Source organism: Dasypus novemcinctus, chromosome 13 (genome assembly GCF_030445035.2).
Source record: "Dasypus novemcinctus isolate mDasNov1 chromosome 13, mDasNov1.1.hap2, whole genome shotgun sequence".
In the NCBI taxonomy this organism is placed as follows: Eukaryota; Metazoa; Chordata; class Mammalia; order Cingulata; family Dasypodidae; genus Dasypus; species Dasypus novemcinctus.
In genome coordinates this window covers 81,078,474-81,095,779 of record NC_080685.1, presented here as the reverse complement: position 1 = coordinate 81,095,779, position 17,306 = coordinate 81,078,474, and the positions used below count along the sequence as shown (strand labels likewise).

Genomic DNA, 17,306 nt, shown 5'->3' with positions numbered 1-17,306 from the left:
CTAAAACCTCCCAAAAAAGAAAAGTCCAAGACCAGAAAGCCTCACAGGTGAATTCTACCAATCATTCCAAAAAGAAATAATAACATTCTTGCTAAAAATCTTCCAAAAAACAGAAGAGGAGGGAACATTACCTAACTCATTCTGTGAAGCCAACAGCACCCTACTATCCAAGGCAGATAAAGATGCCACAATAAAAGAAAATTACAGACTAATTTCTATAGTGAATTCAGATATAAAACCCTCAACAAAATACCAGCATATTGAATCCAAGAACACATTAAAGGAATTACACACCACGATCATTTGGGATTTACCCAAGATATGCATGGGTGGCTCAATGCAAAGTCAATTAATATAATGCACCACATTAACAAATAGAAGAAGAAAAATCACATGATGTCCTTTTGACACAGAAAAGGCATTTGACAAAATCCAGTATCCTTTGTTGATAAAAATTTCAAAAAATAGGAATAGAAGGAAACATTCTCATCGTGGTAAAGTGCACATAATAAAAACCCACAGCTAACATCATCCTCAATGTTGAAAGACAGAAAGCTTTCCTTCTAAGACCTGGACCAAGACACTGTCTCCACTGTAATGCAACACTGCATTACAAGTTCTTGCTAAAGTAGTGAGGCAAAGAAATAAATATAAAGCCTCCAAATTGGAAAGGAAGAAGTAAGATATGTACTATTTGCAGATGAAAATGATTCTATATGTAAGAAGTCCTGAAAAATCTACAACAGAGCTACTAGAGCTAAAAAAGCAATTTCAACAAAGTGGCAAGATATATGATCAACATGCAAAATTCATAGTATTTCTATACACTAGTAAAGAAAAATCTGAGAAGGAATCAAGAAAAAATCGACAATATTAATTAAAAGAATCAAATAACTATGAATAAATTTAACTAAGGGAATAGAGGACTTGTACACAGAAAACTACACAACATTGTTAAAAGAAATTTAAGAAGACATAAATAAATGGGAGGACTTCTCGTGCTCATATATTGGAAGATTAAATATTGTTAATACATCAGTTCTACTCAAATTGATTTACAGATTCAATAAAATCTCAAAAAAAAAAAAATGCCCACAGCCTTCTTTGCTTAAAATAAAAAGGCACTTACAAAATTTATTTCTATGTGGGGACTCAAATAACCAGATATCCTGAAAAAGAAAATAGAACTTGGAGGACTCACATTACCAGACTTTAAAGTGTATTACAAAGCTGTAGTGGTCAAAACACTATGATATTGTCACAAGTATAGACATATTGACCATTGGAATTCAACCAAGAGTTCAGAAATAGACACACATCTACAACCAACTGATATTTAACCAGGCTACCAAGTCCGCATAACCGGGACAGAATAGTCTCTTCAAATGATACTGGGAGAACTGAACACCTATACGAAAAGAATGAAAAAGGACCCCTATTTCACACCCTACAAAAATTAACTCAAGATGGATTTGAGAACTAAATATAAGAGCCCAATAAACCCATAAACTCCTAGAATAAAATACAGGGCCACATCTTCAATATCTAGTTCTAGGCAATGGTTTCATACACTTCATACCCAAAACATGAACAACAAAAGACAAATTAGATAAATGGGAACTTCTCAAAATTAAAAACCATTATGATTCAAAAGATTTTGTCAAGAAAGTAAGAGCAGCCTACCTAAAGGGAGTAAACATTTGGAAACCACTTATCCAATAAAGATCTAATATCCAGAAAATATAATTAAATCCTACAACTCAACAACAATAAAAAAGACAAACAAGCCTATTAAAAAATTGCAAAAGGCTTGAATAGATATTTTCCAGAAGAAGAAATATAAATAACTAAAAAGCACACGAAAAGATGCTCAACATTGCTAGCTATTATGGAAATGCAAATCAAAACCACAATGAGATATGATTTCACAGCTACTAGCCTGGCCACTATTAAAAAGAACAACAGAAAAATACAAGAGTTGAAGGGGATGCAGAAACATAGGAGCACTCATTCACTGGTGGTGGGAATGTAGAATGGTGCAGCTGTTGTAGAAGACAGTTTTTCAGTTCCTCAGGACTCTAATGATCAAATTGCCAAATGGCTCTGTAATTCTATTAACTAGGTATATATACCCAGAAGAATGAAAACAGGGACATGAAGAGATATATGCAAACCAAAGTTTATAGTAGCATTATTCATAATTGCCAAAGATGCAAGCAACCCATGTTCATCAAACGATGAATGGTTAAACAAAATGTGGTGTATACATATGATGGGATATTATTCATCTGAAGAAGGAATGAAATACTGATGCATGAGACAATGTGGATGAATTTGTAGGACCTTAGTTTAGTTAAATAAGCCAGACACAAAAGAATAAATATTATATGATCTCACTAATATGAACTAATTATAATAAGCAAACTCTAGAGGTAGAATCTAAAAGATAGGTTACAAATAGATAGAATGGGAGTAGGGAATGGGGGCCTGATACTTAATTGGTGCAGAATTTATAATTAGTATGATTGTAATGGCTTGGAAATGGACAGAGGTGATGGTAGCCATAATATTGTGATTGTAATGAACAGTGTTAAAGTATATGTGTAAATGTGGTTAAAAGGGGAAATTTTGGGTCATATATGTTAATAGAAGGAAAGCAAGAGGATGAAATATGGAGTAAATAACATAATGAACCCTGTGGTAGACAAGAATTGTGATTAATAATGTAAATATTTGTATGTTCTTTCAGGATCTATAACAAAAATATATCACTAGGATGATGTGTTAATAATAGGGTGGTATATGAGAGAAATAATATATCTAAAGCAAAATACAGACTATAGTTAACAGTGGTATTTTAATATTCTTGCATCAATTGTTAACAAAGATACCATACCTATGTTAAGTGTCAGCAATAAGGGGAGTATATTAGAATGTTGCAATTTTTACTCCTAGAATAATGTTTTGCATCTCAGAAATAACCAAATTTCCTTGTCAGTCATATTGTTTTACTCTGAAAGTACATTCAACCTACGGCAAGTCAAAGATTCATAATCAGGAAAAAGAAGAACTTTGTATAAGAAGTAAGGACAGTATATAAAGTTGTTCTACATGTCAAATAACATAACCCTAGAAAGAAGGTAAAAGTAGGACATGGTTAGGTATCTCAATAGACAGGGCCTTTTGAACATCTTGAATGCTATATAGCTACATACTTCTATGACTATAAATGTGTCCTTGTGCAATAGGTATGCTTTTTGGATAAATGGAGGACCTCACAGTGACTATCAAAATATTATACTTTCCTTCCTGAGAAAGATCTGCTCTTTTCTAAAATAAAATGGCCAAAAGTTCTGATATATTTAAGTCTTACATAATAAAAGAAAACAGACTAACAAGCCAAACCCTTGCACTTATGAACCTTATTCCTGTAATAATGAAAGTAAGCCTAATTATATTAATGCCTAAGAGTTACCTCCTAAAAACCTTCTTGTTACTCAAGTTTGGCCTCTCAAAGTCAAACTCCACAAATGAACTCATTACCTTCCACGCAATGTTGGCCATGACCCCCGTGAATGAGCCTCACTGGTGCCAAGGAATTATTATCAAGCCTTAATCAGTGATGCACTTGGAGAAAGAATTTGACCAAAAGGGGAAATATTAATAAAATAGAGTTTTTATGGCTAAGAGATTTCAAATTGAGTCAGGGGGTCATTCCAGAAGTTATACAAGCCAGACCTCAAAAACTGCCAGAGTAAGCAAAGACTTAAACACAAGTGCTCATGAGTATTCTGTGGATGTCTGGACACCAGAGGCAAGCAACATCTTCATGTGAAATCAACATCCCTTTGAAGGGCTCTATATGGGAATATATGAAAATCTGTTTCCCCAATATAACATAGTTATACTCCTTTTGGAACAGGTGTGACTTAGTGGTTGAGCACCTGCTTTACTTGTATGAAGTCTGGGTTCAAGCCCCAGTACCTCTTAAGATAACAAACAAACAAACAAATAACTTCCTTAATCATGTTTCTTCTACTTTTTCTTAATTTGTACCTATAATTTTTAATTTACTTGTTAAACATATTTCTTGGAGTCTTAAAGCCTTGGAATGCTCCTATACCAGTGAACCCTGAAACCCAACAGATACATGGCCAACTCCTACTCTCCAGTTATTTGGGCCTGCCCTGGACTACTAACAAAATGATGATCATAGATCAGCCCCAGCCACAAAGCAAGGAGTATCTTCAACTTCAACAATTCTATTCCTCGGCCCCGTTATATCTACATCCGTTTTCAGCCTGAATCTGTCAGAGTGGACATCATTCCAGATCCCCCAAAATTGAGGTATGAATAAAAATAAGGGGGCAGTTGGGAAGAGGATGTGGCTCAAGCTTTTGAGCTCCCATCTACCATACGGGAGTTTCAAGGTCGTGTTCCCAGTGCCTCCTGGTGAAGGTAAGCTGCCTGCACAACAAGCTGTCCTAAGCAGAGAGATGGCCCACATGGAGTGCTGACCTACATGGTAAGCTGGCACAAATGGAATGCTGGCCTGTGGAGTGCAGGCCTGCACAAGAATGCTGGCCTGGCACAGCAAGCTGGCCCAAGTGGAGAGCTTGAACAGAAAGATGACACAACAAAAAGAATCAGAGAGGAGAGACAGTAAGAGACAGTAAGAGATTCAACAGACCAGGGAGCTGAGGTGGTACAAAAGATTGAGCACCTCTCTTCCACTCCTGAAGGTCCCAGGATCAGTTCCCAGTGCCTACTAAAGAGAAGATAAGCAGACACAGGAGAATACACAGCAAATGGAAACAGACTACTATGAACAACTACAGGCCAGGTGAAATGATCAAATTCTTAGTAGCCAAAACTACCTACACTGACTCAAGAAGAAAGAGAAGATCTCAACAAACCAATAAGTAGTAAAGAGATAGAATCAGTAAACAAAGACCTCCAACACCCTGAAAAGCCCAGGACCAGAAAGATTTACAAGGGAATTTTACCAAATACTCCAAGAAGACATAACATCAATTCTCTTCAAACTCCTCAAAAAATTCATTTTATGAGACTATGACAGTATGAATTTGATAAAGCACCAAATAGATTATGTTCTTGAAGTAATCCATTCCCTTTTGAATGGAATATGTCTGTGCAGCATGATTCAGGTTGGGTCTCTGCCCTCTTTATCAGAGCTTCACATAAACAGAGACACAGAGAGAGAGACACAGAGAAGGAGGCTGACATTTTTGATCCAGTTATGTGAGAGAGGTCTTGAGGGTTGCTAGCAGTCAAAAGTGAAGCACAAAACCCCCAAGAGGCTGAGCCCTTAGAGTAGCTCAAGGCTGAAGAGATGAGCCATATGTCTGATAGCCCAAGCTGAACTTGGGAAGAAAGCAGAGCAACTGAGTCTGAGAGAGGAGGCTCAGAACGCAACAAGCCTTATGCCTGGTTGCCTGCATCTGAGCTACAGGAGTTATTAGATTCTGTAAGGAAAGGCAGCGACCTCAGCACATATCAGTCGCCACCTTGCTTTGCTACAGGAGACAAACTCGGGTTCAACAGTAGCTAACACTGGTGAGAAAACATTTCTGATGCCACCTTGATTTGGACATGTGGCCTCAGAACTGTAAACTATTAACCCTAAAGAATATTCCCATTATAAAAGTCAACCCATTTCTGGTACTTTGCATTGACATCCCTGCAGTGAACTTAGACAAAAATTGGTACCAGGAGAATGTGTTGTCACTGCTTGCAATTACAAAATATTGAAATGGCATTATAAATAGGAAAGAATATTTTTGGAGGACTTATGAGATGTTTGATAGAAAAGGCCTAGACTGTTCCGAAGAGACTGTTGGTAGAGATATGGACACTAAAGATAGTTCTGGTAAGTCTTCAAACAGAAATGATGAACGTGTTTATTGGAAACTAGAAGAAAGGTGACCTTTGTTTTAAAGTAGCAGAAAACTTGGCAAAATCGACTGCTGGTGTTACATGGAAGGCAGAATTTGAAAGTGATGAACTTGGACATTTAATTGAGGAGATTTCCTAATTAAATGTGGAAAATGTGACCTGGCTTCTCCTTGCAGCATGTAGCAAAATGTGAGAAGAAAGAGATAAGCTGCTAACAGTTAATCTTGGTAAAAAGAAATAAGAAATTGATGATTTTGGAATTTTGGCTTTCCAGAAAACAAGCCTCTAGAGGATAGTGCCCAATGTGAGGACTTAACTAAACTTGGAAAAAGGCAGCCATTTCCTTGCAAGTCAGGATTGGAAATGCAGTTATCCAGGAAAGAGTTGTGGAAATCTTATTGTCTGATAATTTGGACCCTTCTTTCCTGCATGCTAAACCAACAAACTTTCTGTGAGATCTGAATGAACAAAACCACTGTCACTTTGTGCTAAAAGGGACAGGGAAGGGTAGGAATGAAGGAAAAATGACTTCAAGAAGAAAATCATGGAAGCTGAAGTCTGAACTTAAGACATCATCTCAGGCCAAGAGAAGGGCCCCATTCATGTGAGTTTGCCCAGGTCTTTGAAGAGGGTAGCTCTTCTAGCCCATTGTTCAGTGAGTGTTTGGCTACCCCAGGCTACAGAGATGGTGGAACACATTCTCTGAAGATAAGAGAGCTAAGTCACCTCACCACTATTCTGGGGGCATATGACCTGTTTGTCAGAGATTAGGGAGAATGTTGACACCACCCTTCTGCAAGGGGGTTGAGACTGTCCCCCAGAGATTGGAGAAAGTATGTCTGTCACCCCTATGTTCTTGAAGGATAATGGTCTGAGGCTTGATAAAGGTGTAACCAAGAAGATGGCCTTTGGGAAACCCTTGGAAGAGGTGACCTCTCCTGTGTACTTGAGCAGAAGAAACCATCTTTTGATAGATGATTCTTTGTGAAATCTAATGGAATATGTCCAGAAAGTTTTTGGAATAGTTTGGGAACTATGTGGCCTGTTTTCCTTCAAATTTCACCCTATAGAAATGCAGACATTTATCCTATGTCTGTCTCTCTCTTGAATATTGAAAGCAAATAATTTGTTTTGTTTCACAGGTTTACAGTCAGAGAGGAAATTTTCCCCCAAGACAAACTTCATGCAGATGACTGATTTTATGAGATTTTTGTACTTAGCATTGCTACTGAAAAGACTTAAGGCTCTTTGAAATATTGTGATATAATTAATGTATCTTGTATATGGAAAGAACTTGTTTTTTTTTGTTTTCATTCTTTGGAATTCAGAAGGTGGAGTACAGCAATTCGAATTTGGTGAATCCCCTAAAAAAGATTATGTTCTTGAACTAGTTCATTGCTGTGGGTATGGGACCCTTTTGATTGGACTCAGTTAGAAAACCATGACTCAACTTGGGTCTTTGCTTTCTTACTGGAGCTTTAAATAAACTGAGACACAGAGAGACATACACAGAAAAAGAAAGCTGCCATTTTTTGATCCTGTCTTGTGAGATAGGACTTGAGATTCATTAGCAGCCAAAGCTTAAGGACAAAGCTCCTAAAAGGCTGGGCCCATAGAGAAGTCTAAGGCAGAAGAGACAAGCTATATATGCCTGATTGCCCACAGGTGAACTTGGGAAGAAACCTGAGCAGATGAATCTGAGAGAGGAGGATTGGAAAGATGCAAGCCCTATGCCTGATTGCCCTTAGCTATGCTCTGAGAGTTGGTAGATTCTGAAAGGGAGGGCAGGGCCACAGCAGAGATTGGTAGCCATCTTGCAGGGCCACATAGCAGGATCCAGGATCACTAGCACTTTGGTGAGAAAGCATCTCTGTTAGTGCCTTGATTTGGGCATCTTACAGCTTCATATCTTTTTGCTTTTACTCTAAAGAAAATCGCCACTATAAAAACCAACCCATTTCTGTTACTCTGCCATCAACAGTCCTGTGAACAAACTAAGAGAGAGGATAACATCACTCTCACACAAAATTCAGATAAAGATACCATAAGAAAAAAAAAAAAACCATGGAGGTCAGTTATCATGAACATAGATACAAAAATTCAAAACAAAATACTCCGATCCAGATACAACAGCAAATTAAAAGAATTAAACACCCTGATCAAGTGGGATTTATCCCTGGTTTGAAAGGATAGCTCACACATAAGAACATCAACTAATGTAATAAACCACATTAACAAAATGAAGGAAAAAGTACTTGATTATCTCATCGATACATAATCATTTGGTAGATTGTATTTTGGATAAATTGAAAATGATTTATTTTGATTGCAAACTATAATGCATGTGGTCCACTAAAAACATTACTTCATGTAGTGCACTAAATATAGGATATGAACTTTGGACTTCAAAACACAATCCCTTCCCAGTTCACATTAAATCAGAAGACAATTTGATTTTGATCAATGCTCCTTAAAAACTTTCTAGATAATTCAAATCTGAAATAAAGAGCACAATTTTTTTTGAATTCTGAAAAATAAATGGCTGAAATAAAAGTACTTACCTGGACATATGGGAGTGCCAGACCAACCATCTTCACCACACACTATGGAGCCTGTGGTGCTTCCGTCTGTGTTTTCATATCCATCATTGCATTCGTAGTCCAACTTGTCATTGAGCTTAAACCAGGTATCTTTACTTCTGGCTTTGGCATTCTCAAATACTGGCATATCACAAGATTCTGAAGTATTATAAAATTAAGGTTAGTTCTAATGTCACTTAATGGACATTTGGGGAAATCTTTCTCAAGAACAGAAAATTTTAACCATTAGAATATGCTAATAAATTAATTACCTTTTAAAAGTAATCTAAGAAGACAAGTGATAAGCTGTGGTCCTGAACAGCTACTAACAATGAAAAAAATTATTTCTATATACACCATTATTGTCAACTATTACCCTCTGAAAAACTTAAATTAACACATTTTTGTCAATTCTATTTTCCTTTATGAGCTTGTCACATGCTGGTGCTAAAATAGGACATAAAGATTTGCATATCCTAGGGGTTCATCATATTGGTTTTGCTAATTCTGTGAATTTTTAAATTTATTATAAAAATTTTAAAAACACACACACACAAATAAATAAAACATACTACATAGCTACAGTAATCAAAATGGTGTGGTATTGGCATAAAGAGAGACATATTGGCCAAAGGAACTTAATTGAGAGTTTTGAAGTAGATCCTCATATATACACTCATTTGATATTTGACACGGCCACCAAGCCTTAGGAGGATGGGTCAGATGGCCCAAGTAATTGGCGTCCAAATGTTCCTGGGGGGAACATTTGAATATTGGAAAATGTCAGGTATATGTTTGAAGCTATAATGTTAAGAAAACTATTTAGAAAATATGACAAGGAAGAATTACGTGTTTAAGGTGCTTAAGGGGAGCATCTGTTACAGGGGCAAGCTTCTAGGGAGTGTGAGTGCTCATTTTGACATAGTGTGTTATATCATTGTGTGCAGACCCATACAATGGATGTGAAGGTGTACCCACATCCTGAGGGGATCTGATGTTCCCAAATAGAGGGAATTTTGTCTACCCAGAAAAACGGTGGCTCCCAATTAGTGAGGGAAGTCTAGTATATCAAGTTTTCACCATCGTTACAGTATCTGTAAATCTGGTCCCTCAAGCAGTGAAGGTTGATTGTCACTGTGGGCCCTGAAGGGAAGGGGAGAGAGGTATAGAATAGATGGAAGCAGGGCAACTAGGGGGGCAATGGAACTGCTCCACTAGATCATGCAATGATGGATATATGAGGTGTTAACTTACAACAAAAGTGTATAAAAGTCTATAAGCTAAAATGTAAACCATAATGTAAAACATAAGGAAGCTAAAAATTTAGAAATTTATACAGCCTATAGTATAAACCATAATGTAAATCAAAACAGAATCATGTTTGATAGCTATGTTTCAAAATCTGTACATCGGCTGCAGCAAATATAAGACAAACATGTAAAAAGATCATTGCTGGGGAAAGGGGAAAAGGGTTTGATGTTGGATATATGGGAGTTCCGTATATTGTGTATGTGAGTTACTGTGATCTAAAACTTTTTTTAAGACAAAATTTAAAAATTAGATTAAAAAAAGGATGTGGACACAGGAAAAAAACAGATGTGCATATCATTTTTCAGAAAAACGGAAAGACATTGTAAATTTAGAGGTAATTTAACATTAGCAGTTATGATATATACAAAAGTAAGTGGATTAATTTGATTAAAGCAACAATGTATTTATAAACATTTTCTCTTTTATAATAAGAATGTTTAATAATAGATAACTGATAACAAACTAGTATAAAATGTGTTGACATAGGGCAATTTTAATCATTTTTCTTTAATGAGAGCCCATAGAAATCATGGAAATTTCAAGAAAAGAAAAGAAAATTACATAGCATGAAGTGAATATCTTATACTTCAAAAATATCACTGAGTGGTTTTCAAATAAAGTTAATCAATGAAGTAAACTAAGCAATTTGTTCTTAGTAAATCTTCAAAACCATCTAGCTTACAGAGAGGGAAAAAAGTTTGAAATATATACATATTTTTATACACACACAGAAACATAACAATTTCTCAAATGGCCTATTTGTCTTTTCAAATGAAAACACATACCCCTCTCCTAGAATAATTATGTTAATGGAAACTTTTGTATAATGATCATCAGAAGAATGAACCCTAGCATACTAAATTCCTTGCTAATGTATGTTGGTTGAGCAGATCATCCACTTTGCAAACATGTAATTGATCCTGATATTTTATTCTCTGGTGTTATGTGTCCTGGTTTACAACTATATTGTGTTGTTTTATTTAAGGGGTATGTATAATCACATTCAGAAAAGAAACCATTGTCGATAGTTATATCTACTTTTGAGCATGTTTCTAAAAGGGAGAAAGCACAAATGTTACAACACTGTGCATTTTTAAAAATACTGTATATTGTAAAAAAAAGACAAATGATAAAAAATATAATTAAATAATAAATAAATTTATACAATTCATCTCAAACATTCCAGAAATCTGATGAGGCAGTAACACTTCCTCGATTATTCAGTGAAGTCAAGAATATAATAGTGAAACCAGATAAAATTGTCACAAGAAAATTACAGCCCAATATCCCTTATGAATATAAATGCAAAAATCCTCAACAAAAAAAACACTAGCAAACTACATCTAACAGCATGTTAAAACAATTCCACACTTTGACCAAATGGCACTTATCCCAGGAATGCAAGGGTAGTTCCACATAAGAATATCAATTTGTATAACATACTAACTTAATAGAATGAAAGGGGAAAACACATTATTATCTCAATTGACACAGGAAAATCACTTAACTAAATCCAGCACCGTTTCTTCATAAAAACACTCAGAAAACTAAGAATATTTAGAAACTTCTTCAGTGTGACAAAAGACATGTATGAGAAAAACCCACAGATAATACCATACTCAAAGGTAAAAGAATGACTTTTCCACTAAGAGCAGGAACAAGACAAGGATGCCTGCTTTCACCACTGCTTTTCAGCATTTTACTGGATGTTCAAGACAGAGTGATTAAGAAAGAAAACACCCATTTTCAAAGATGACATGATACTATAAATAGGAAATCCCTAATAATCTACACAAAGGCTACTATAGCTTTTAGATGAATTTGGTAAGTGGCAAGATATAAGACCAACTTACAAATGTCAGTGGTGTTTAGATATACCAACAACGAACAATCCAAAAAAAGATATTAAGCAAAGAATTCCATTTATAATAACAATAGCTCAAAAATAAAGACAAAACTCAGAGATATTGGAGGTTTCATTCCAGCCCACTACAATAAAGCAAATATCACAATTAAGTGAGCCACACAAAATTTTTGGTTTCCCAATGAGCTTAAAGTTTATCTTTATATGTCTATTAAATGTACAAAAGCATTATGTCTAAAGAAACAATATACATATCTTAATTAATAAATACTTTATTCCTAAAAATGCTTAACATAATCTGAACTTCTGTAATTTTAAAATGGCAATAATACTTTACATTATGATTCATATTTTGGATAGCACACATTTATAAATTTTGATAAATTGTTGCAAAATCATGCAGGACAATTCTAATGCTCTAAAAATGCCCTATGTTTCTTCTATTCTATTCTTCCACACAGGACCTATGGTAACCACTAAGATTCACTTTTTGAAGAATAAGATTCATAGTTACTTGCAATAATATTGAGAGCTTGACATATTGGTCTGTTTCTTTTATAAGGCACTGCCTATGTTCTTGAGGGATTCTTGTTCCTCTAGTTGAGAATATAGTAGGACTCCCCAAGACAGGAATTTAATATTGTGTTGTTTGTTGTGTGGGTCTCCACCCATTGATATAACATACTAAGGCAAAATGAACACTTACATATTCCATAGAAGCCTATCCTAAGTGTGCCCTGTCCTGTGTGCCCCCCACATCCAACATCCTATACCATAAAACCCCCTATCATATTTGTCAATTGTAATTTTAACCACAGATCTGCAATCCCCAAGTTTACCTGTTCCCTCCCCCTAGTTCCACAGATAGTCCAGCCCAAACCCACCACCCTACCTCCTTCGTAGACCAGCACTGCTAAACCCAATAGCATCACTCTACCACTGTCATGCCCACCCACTGCACAACTACAACCTTCAACCTTAGCACAGATTTTGCCCACATGGGCATTGGCTCACAAACTTCAACTCCTTTTCTGTCTCCTATAAACCTATCTTCTAGATTCTAGCTCTGTAAGTTTGCACAATTTGCTTAATCCATATTATTGAGGTCATGTAATATTTGTCCTTCAGTGCCTGATTTACTTCACTCAAGATAAGGTCTTCAAGATTCATCCATGTAAGGTGCAATGGACACAACCAATCCAATGTCCACAGAGAAAAGGTGGCATTGGAGTGGGAAAAGTGGACATGGTGGCTAATGGGTATGGGGAATGGCAGGAAGAGATGATATGTGGAGGTGTCTTAGGGACTTGGAGCTGCCCTGGATGGTGCTTCAGGGGCAATCACCAGACATTATAAATCCTCACAGGGCCCACTGGATGGAATGGGGGAGAGTATGGGCCATGATGTGGACCATTGACCATGAGGAGCAGAGGTGCCCAGAGACGTACTTACCAAATGCAATGGATGTGTCATGATGATGGGAATGAGTGTTGCTGGGGGGGGGGGGGGGGGAGTGGTGGGGTGGGGGTGGTGGGGTTGAAGGGGTCCTCATATATTTTTTTGTAATGTAATATTTTTACAAAATCAATTTAAAAAAATTAAAAAAAAAGAAACCAAAAAAAAAATAAAAATAGAAAAAATAAAGATTGAAAAGAAAAAAAAAGATTCATCCATGTTATTCTATGTGTTAATACTGCATTCCTTCTTACAGGTGAGTAATATTCCATAGTATATCTATACCACAATTTACTTATCCATTCATCTGTTGATGGACATTTGAGTTGTTTCCAACTTCTGGCAATAGTGAATAATGCCACCATGAACATTGGTGTGCATATATTTTTTTTGTGTCCTTGCTTTCAGTTCTTCTTGATATATACCCAGCAGCGGGATTACTGAATCATGGCAGTTCTATAGATAGCTTTGTGAGGAACTGCTAAACTGTTGTTCACAATGACTCCACCATTCTACATTCCCACCAGCAGTGGATAAGTGTTTCCTTTTCTCCACATCCTCTCCAACACTGGTAGTCTTCTGTTTTTCAATAGCCACCAGTCTAATGGTTATAAGATGATACCTCATTGTAGTTTTGATTTGCATATTTCTAACAGCCAGTGATGTTGAACATCTTTTCATGTGCCTTTTAGCCATTTCTTCTTTGGAGAAGTATCTATTCCAATCACTTGCCCATTTTTTAAATGCATTGTTTTTTTATTTTCCAGTAGGATTTTTTTTTAATATATGCTGGGCATTAGGCCCCTATTGGATAAATGGTTCCCAAATATTTTCGCCCATTGAGCAGGCTTCTTTTTCACTTTCTTGACAAACTTCTTTGAAGGGCAAATTTTAATTTTGAGGAGGTCCCATTTTCTATTTTTTCTTCCACTGCTCATGCTTTGGGTATAGAGTTTATGAAATCCTCAAGACCAGGGAATGAAAAATGCAATAAAGTAGACTTATTTTTAGGCAGGTACCTATCTAAAGGAGGTGCTTTGGATACATATAGAACAGGAATGTGCTCTGAGTGTTATAGGAGAGTACTGGAAAGTAGAGAAGAAAACAGTTGCTCACCCCTGTGGCTGGAAATGCACATATACCCCACCCTCATGGCAAGTAGCTGTGGTGCCTCTGGCTTGCTGCTGCCAAGGGACTGAAAGGGGATATTCCCTGAGGGGAAGAGAGGGCTGGCAGAGTCTGGAAAATGATTTCTTTGTGGTGAGTTTGGCCAGCATAGCCCCACTTGAAATTCAGAAGTGACCCCCACCCAAGAAGGAGAGGGGATGGAACAAACCACTCAGGCAGGCTGTCATACCCAGCTACCAGCCAAGGGAAAGAAAGTAATTAGATTAGAGAGGAGGCTACCAGTACAGGTACCTAATCAGCAGGTCTCTAGGAAGGTATAAAAGTCTAAATGCCCGGGGGAAAGGGAGAAGATAGTTGTCTGAAGATGCATTAACCTAAGGAGATAATTTAGCTCTGTGGAGGAATTCCTGCCTTGTATATACAAGGTCCCTGGTTTAATTGCTGGGTTGATCAAGAGTGTGGTCCTCCTGCTTATCAGGCATCCCACTTATACTATATGACAGTGAACATAGAGACATTCTTTTTGTTTTAGGTTTTCTTGGATCTTTTTTTTTTTTAAGGTTCCTTTATTTTATTTTAATTTTAAATACTTTAATTACTAAAACCTGGCAAATCACCTGCAGAGGGCAGGCTTCAGGGTGATTTATTGATAAACACCAGTAACCTGAGAAGCTTCATAGGGGCCTAAAGGAAAGGCTGTTTTCCCCTAGTTGTATTTTGTTGTTGTTGTTGCTGCTGCTATTTTGTGTCCTGTTTGTTGTGTTTCCCCTTTCTTTTTTTCCCTTTTACCAATTTTTTCTACCTAAGTTCTTTCATTGCTTCATTTTTCCATCTTCTGTTTTCTGTTGTTTTTTTATTAATCCCACCTCTTTTTGTTTGAATGTTCATTTAAAATTTTTTTTTCTCTCTCTCTTTTTTCTGTTTTATCCTTAATTTTTTACTTTTTCTTTTCTGTTGCTTATCTTTTTTCTTTTCCTCTTTTCTCATCACTCTACCCTTTGAATTCATTAATTTTCTCTATTTTGTTTATCATTTCTTTTTTCTATTCTACTTTATTGATCTTATTTCTCTGTACTTCTTAAGATATTTTACTCATGTTAATCATCCATTTTCCTAGGTTTTGTATAGCTCCTCTTCTACCTTTTATTACTACTACTACTACTACTATTAATCTTTTTCTCTTCTTATCTCTTTCCTTTTCCCTGGTCCTAAGGATATTCAACAAGGCCACCAAGCCCATTCAAGTGGGAGAGAATGGCCTTCTCAACAAATGGTGCTTGGAAACTTGATACCCGTATCCAAAACAATGAGAGAGGAATACCATCTCACACCTTATAGAAAAACTAACTCATGATGGAACAAAGATCTAAATATAAGAACCAAGCCATCAAGATCTTGGAAGAAAATGGAGGGAAGCATCTATAGGATCTAGTATTTAGGAAATGGTTTCATGAACTTTACATCCAAAGCATGAACAATGAAAGAAAAAAATAGATAAATGGAACCTCTTCAAATTAAAAAAAAAAATTGCACCTCAAAGGAGTTTGTAAAGAAAGTGAAAGGGCGACCCATTCAATGGGAGAAAATATTTGTAACCATATATCTGATAGGGGCCTACTATCCAGCATTGGTGATGAAATCCTACACTTCAAAAATAAAAAGACAAACAACCCATCTAAAAAATGGGCAAGTGATTTGAATTGACACTTCTCCAAAGAAGAAATATGAATGAGTAAAAAGCACATGAAAAGATTCTCAACATCACTAGCTATTAGGGAAATGCAAATCAAAACTATACCCATTAGACTGTCAGCTATTGAAAAACAGAACTATAAGTGTTGGAGAGGATGTGGAAGAATGGGAACACTTATCCACTGCTGTTGAGAATGTAGAATGTTGCAGACAGTCTAGCAGTACCTCACAAAACTAAATATAGAATTGCCATATGATCCAGCCATCCCACTGCTGTGTACATACCCAGAAGAATTGAAAGCAAGGACACAAACAGATATATGTACAACAATGTTCATAGTGACATTATTCACTACTGCCAAAAGTTGGAAACAACCCAAAAGTCCAGCAAAAGATGAACGGAAAAACAAATTGTGGTATATACATATAATGGCATATTTTTCAGCTGTAAGAAGAAATGCAGTATTAACAAATGGGATAAAATGGATGAATACTGAAAAGCTTATGTTGAGTGAAGCATGTCAGGCACTGAAGGATGCATATTACATCACCTCACTGATATGAATTAAGCAAATTGAGCACAGTCACAGAGGTAGAGTCTGGAAGATAAATTTACAGGAGACTTAAACAGAGAATAATGTTGTGAGCATTATGGGAAAAATCTCTGATAAGATGGAAGTGTGTGGTTGTGCAGTGGATAGGCATGACAGTGGTGCAGTGATACTGTTGGGTTGGGTGGTGCTGGTTTTGAAGGGGTTAGTGTGGGAAGGGTGAGGTGGGCTGTCCATGGAACTGGGAGGATGGTTGAAGGACAGACCAGGTGAACACTGGAGATTTGTGGGTATGTGGTTGAAACTACAACATTGGGAATGTTCTTTAGGCAATATGGCAGGGAAGGGTTACTCGATTAGGGTTATGGATGTGGGGAACATCCTGTACAGGGTGCACCTGGGGCAGGCTTCTAGGGAATGTGTGATTGTTCACCTTGTCCTAGTACATTGTATCAGTGAGAGTAGACCCATATAATGAGTGGGAAGGTGTTGGACTCCCACCCTGGGGAGGCCTGGAGTGGGAGTTTCTTGAGGGCATAGGCAGTGCCCAATAGGGGAGGACAGGACAGTTTGAAAAGCCCTCAATGCTGTTGCAAGTAAGTATGAATCTTTTTCATCAAGAAGTGAAGCTTGGTGGTTGCCATGGGTCCCAAGGGGAGCAGGAGGGAGGAATAGAATAGATAGTACGTAGGACATTTTGGGGGCAGTGAAAGTGTTCTACATGATCTTGCAATGATGGATACAAAGGATACAGCATATAAATGCATTACTTTCCCTCCAGTATGGGACGTGACTCCCAGGGATGAGCCT

At 36.8% G+C, this 17,306-nt stretch overlaps 1 protein-coding gene across 2 annotated transcripts in view; it reads right to left on the bottom strand.

Moving 5' to 3' along the window:
• Positions 1 to 17,306, bottom strand: part of LOC101430062 (complement factor H) — a 99,600-nt gene that overhangs the window by 38,199 nt on the left and 44,095 nt on the right. For both annotated transcript variants that reach the window (XM_071207629.1, XM_058274908.2), the window contains exon 12: positions 8,478 to 8,654. In XM_071207629.1, coding sequence (XP_071063730.1) covers positions 8,478 to 8,654 — 177 coding nt within the window. The remainder of the gene's footprint in view (positions 1 to 8,477; positions 8,655 to 17,306) is intronic.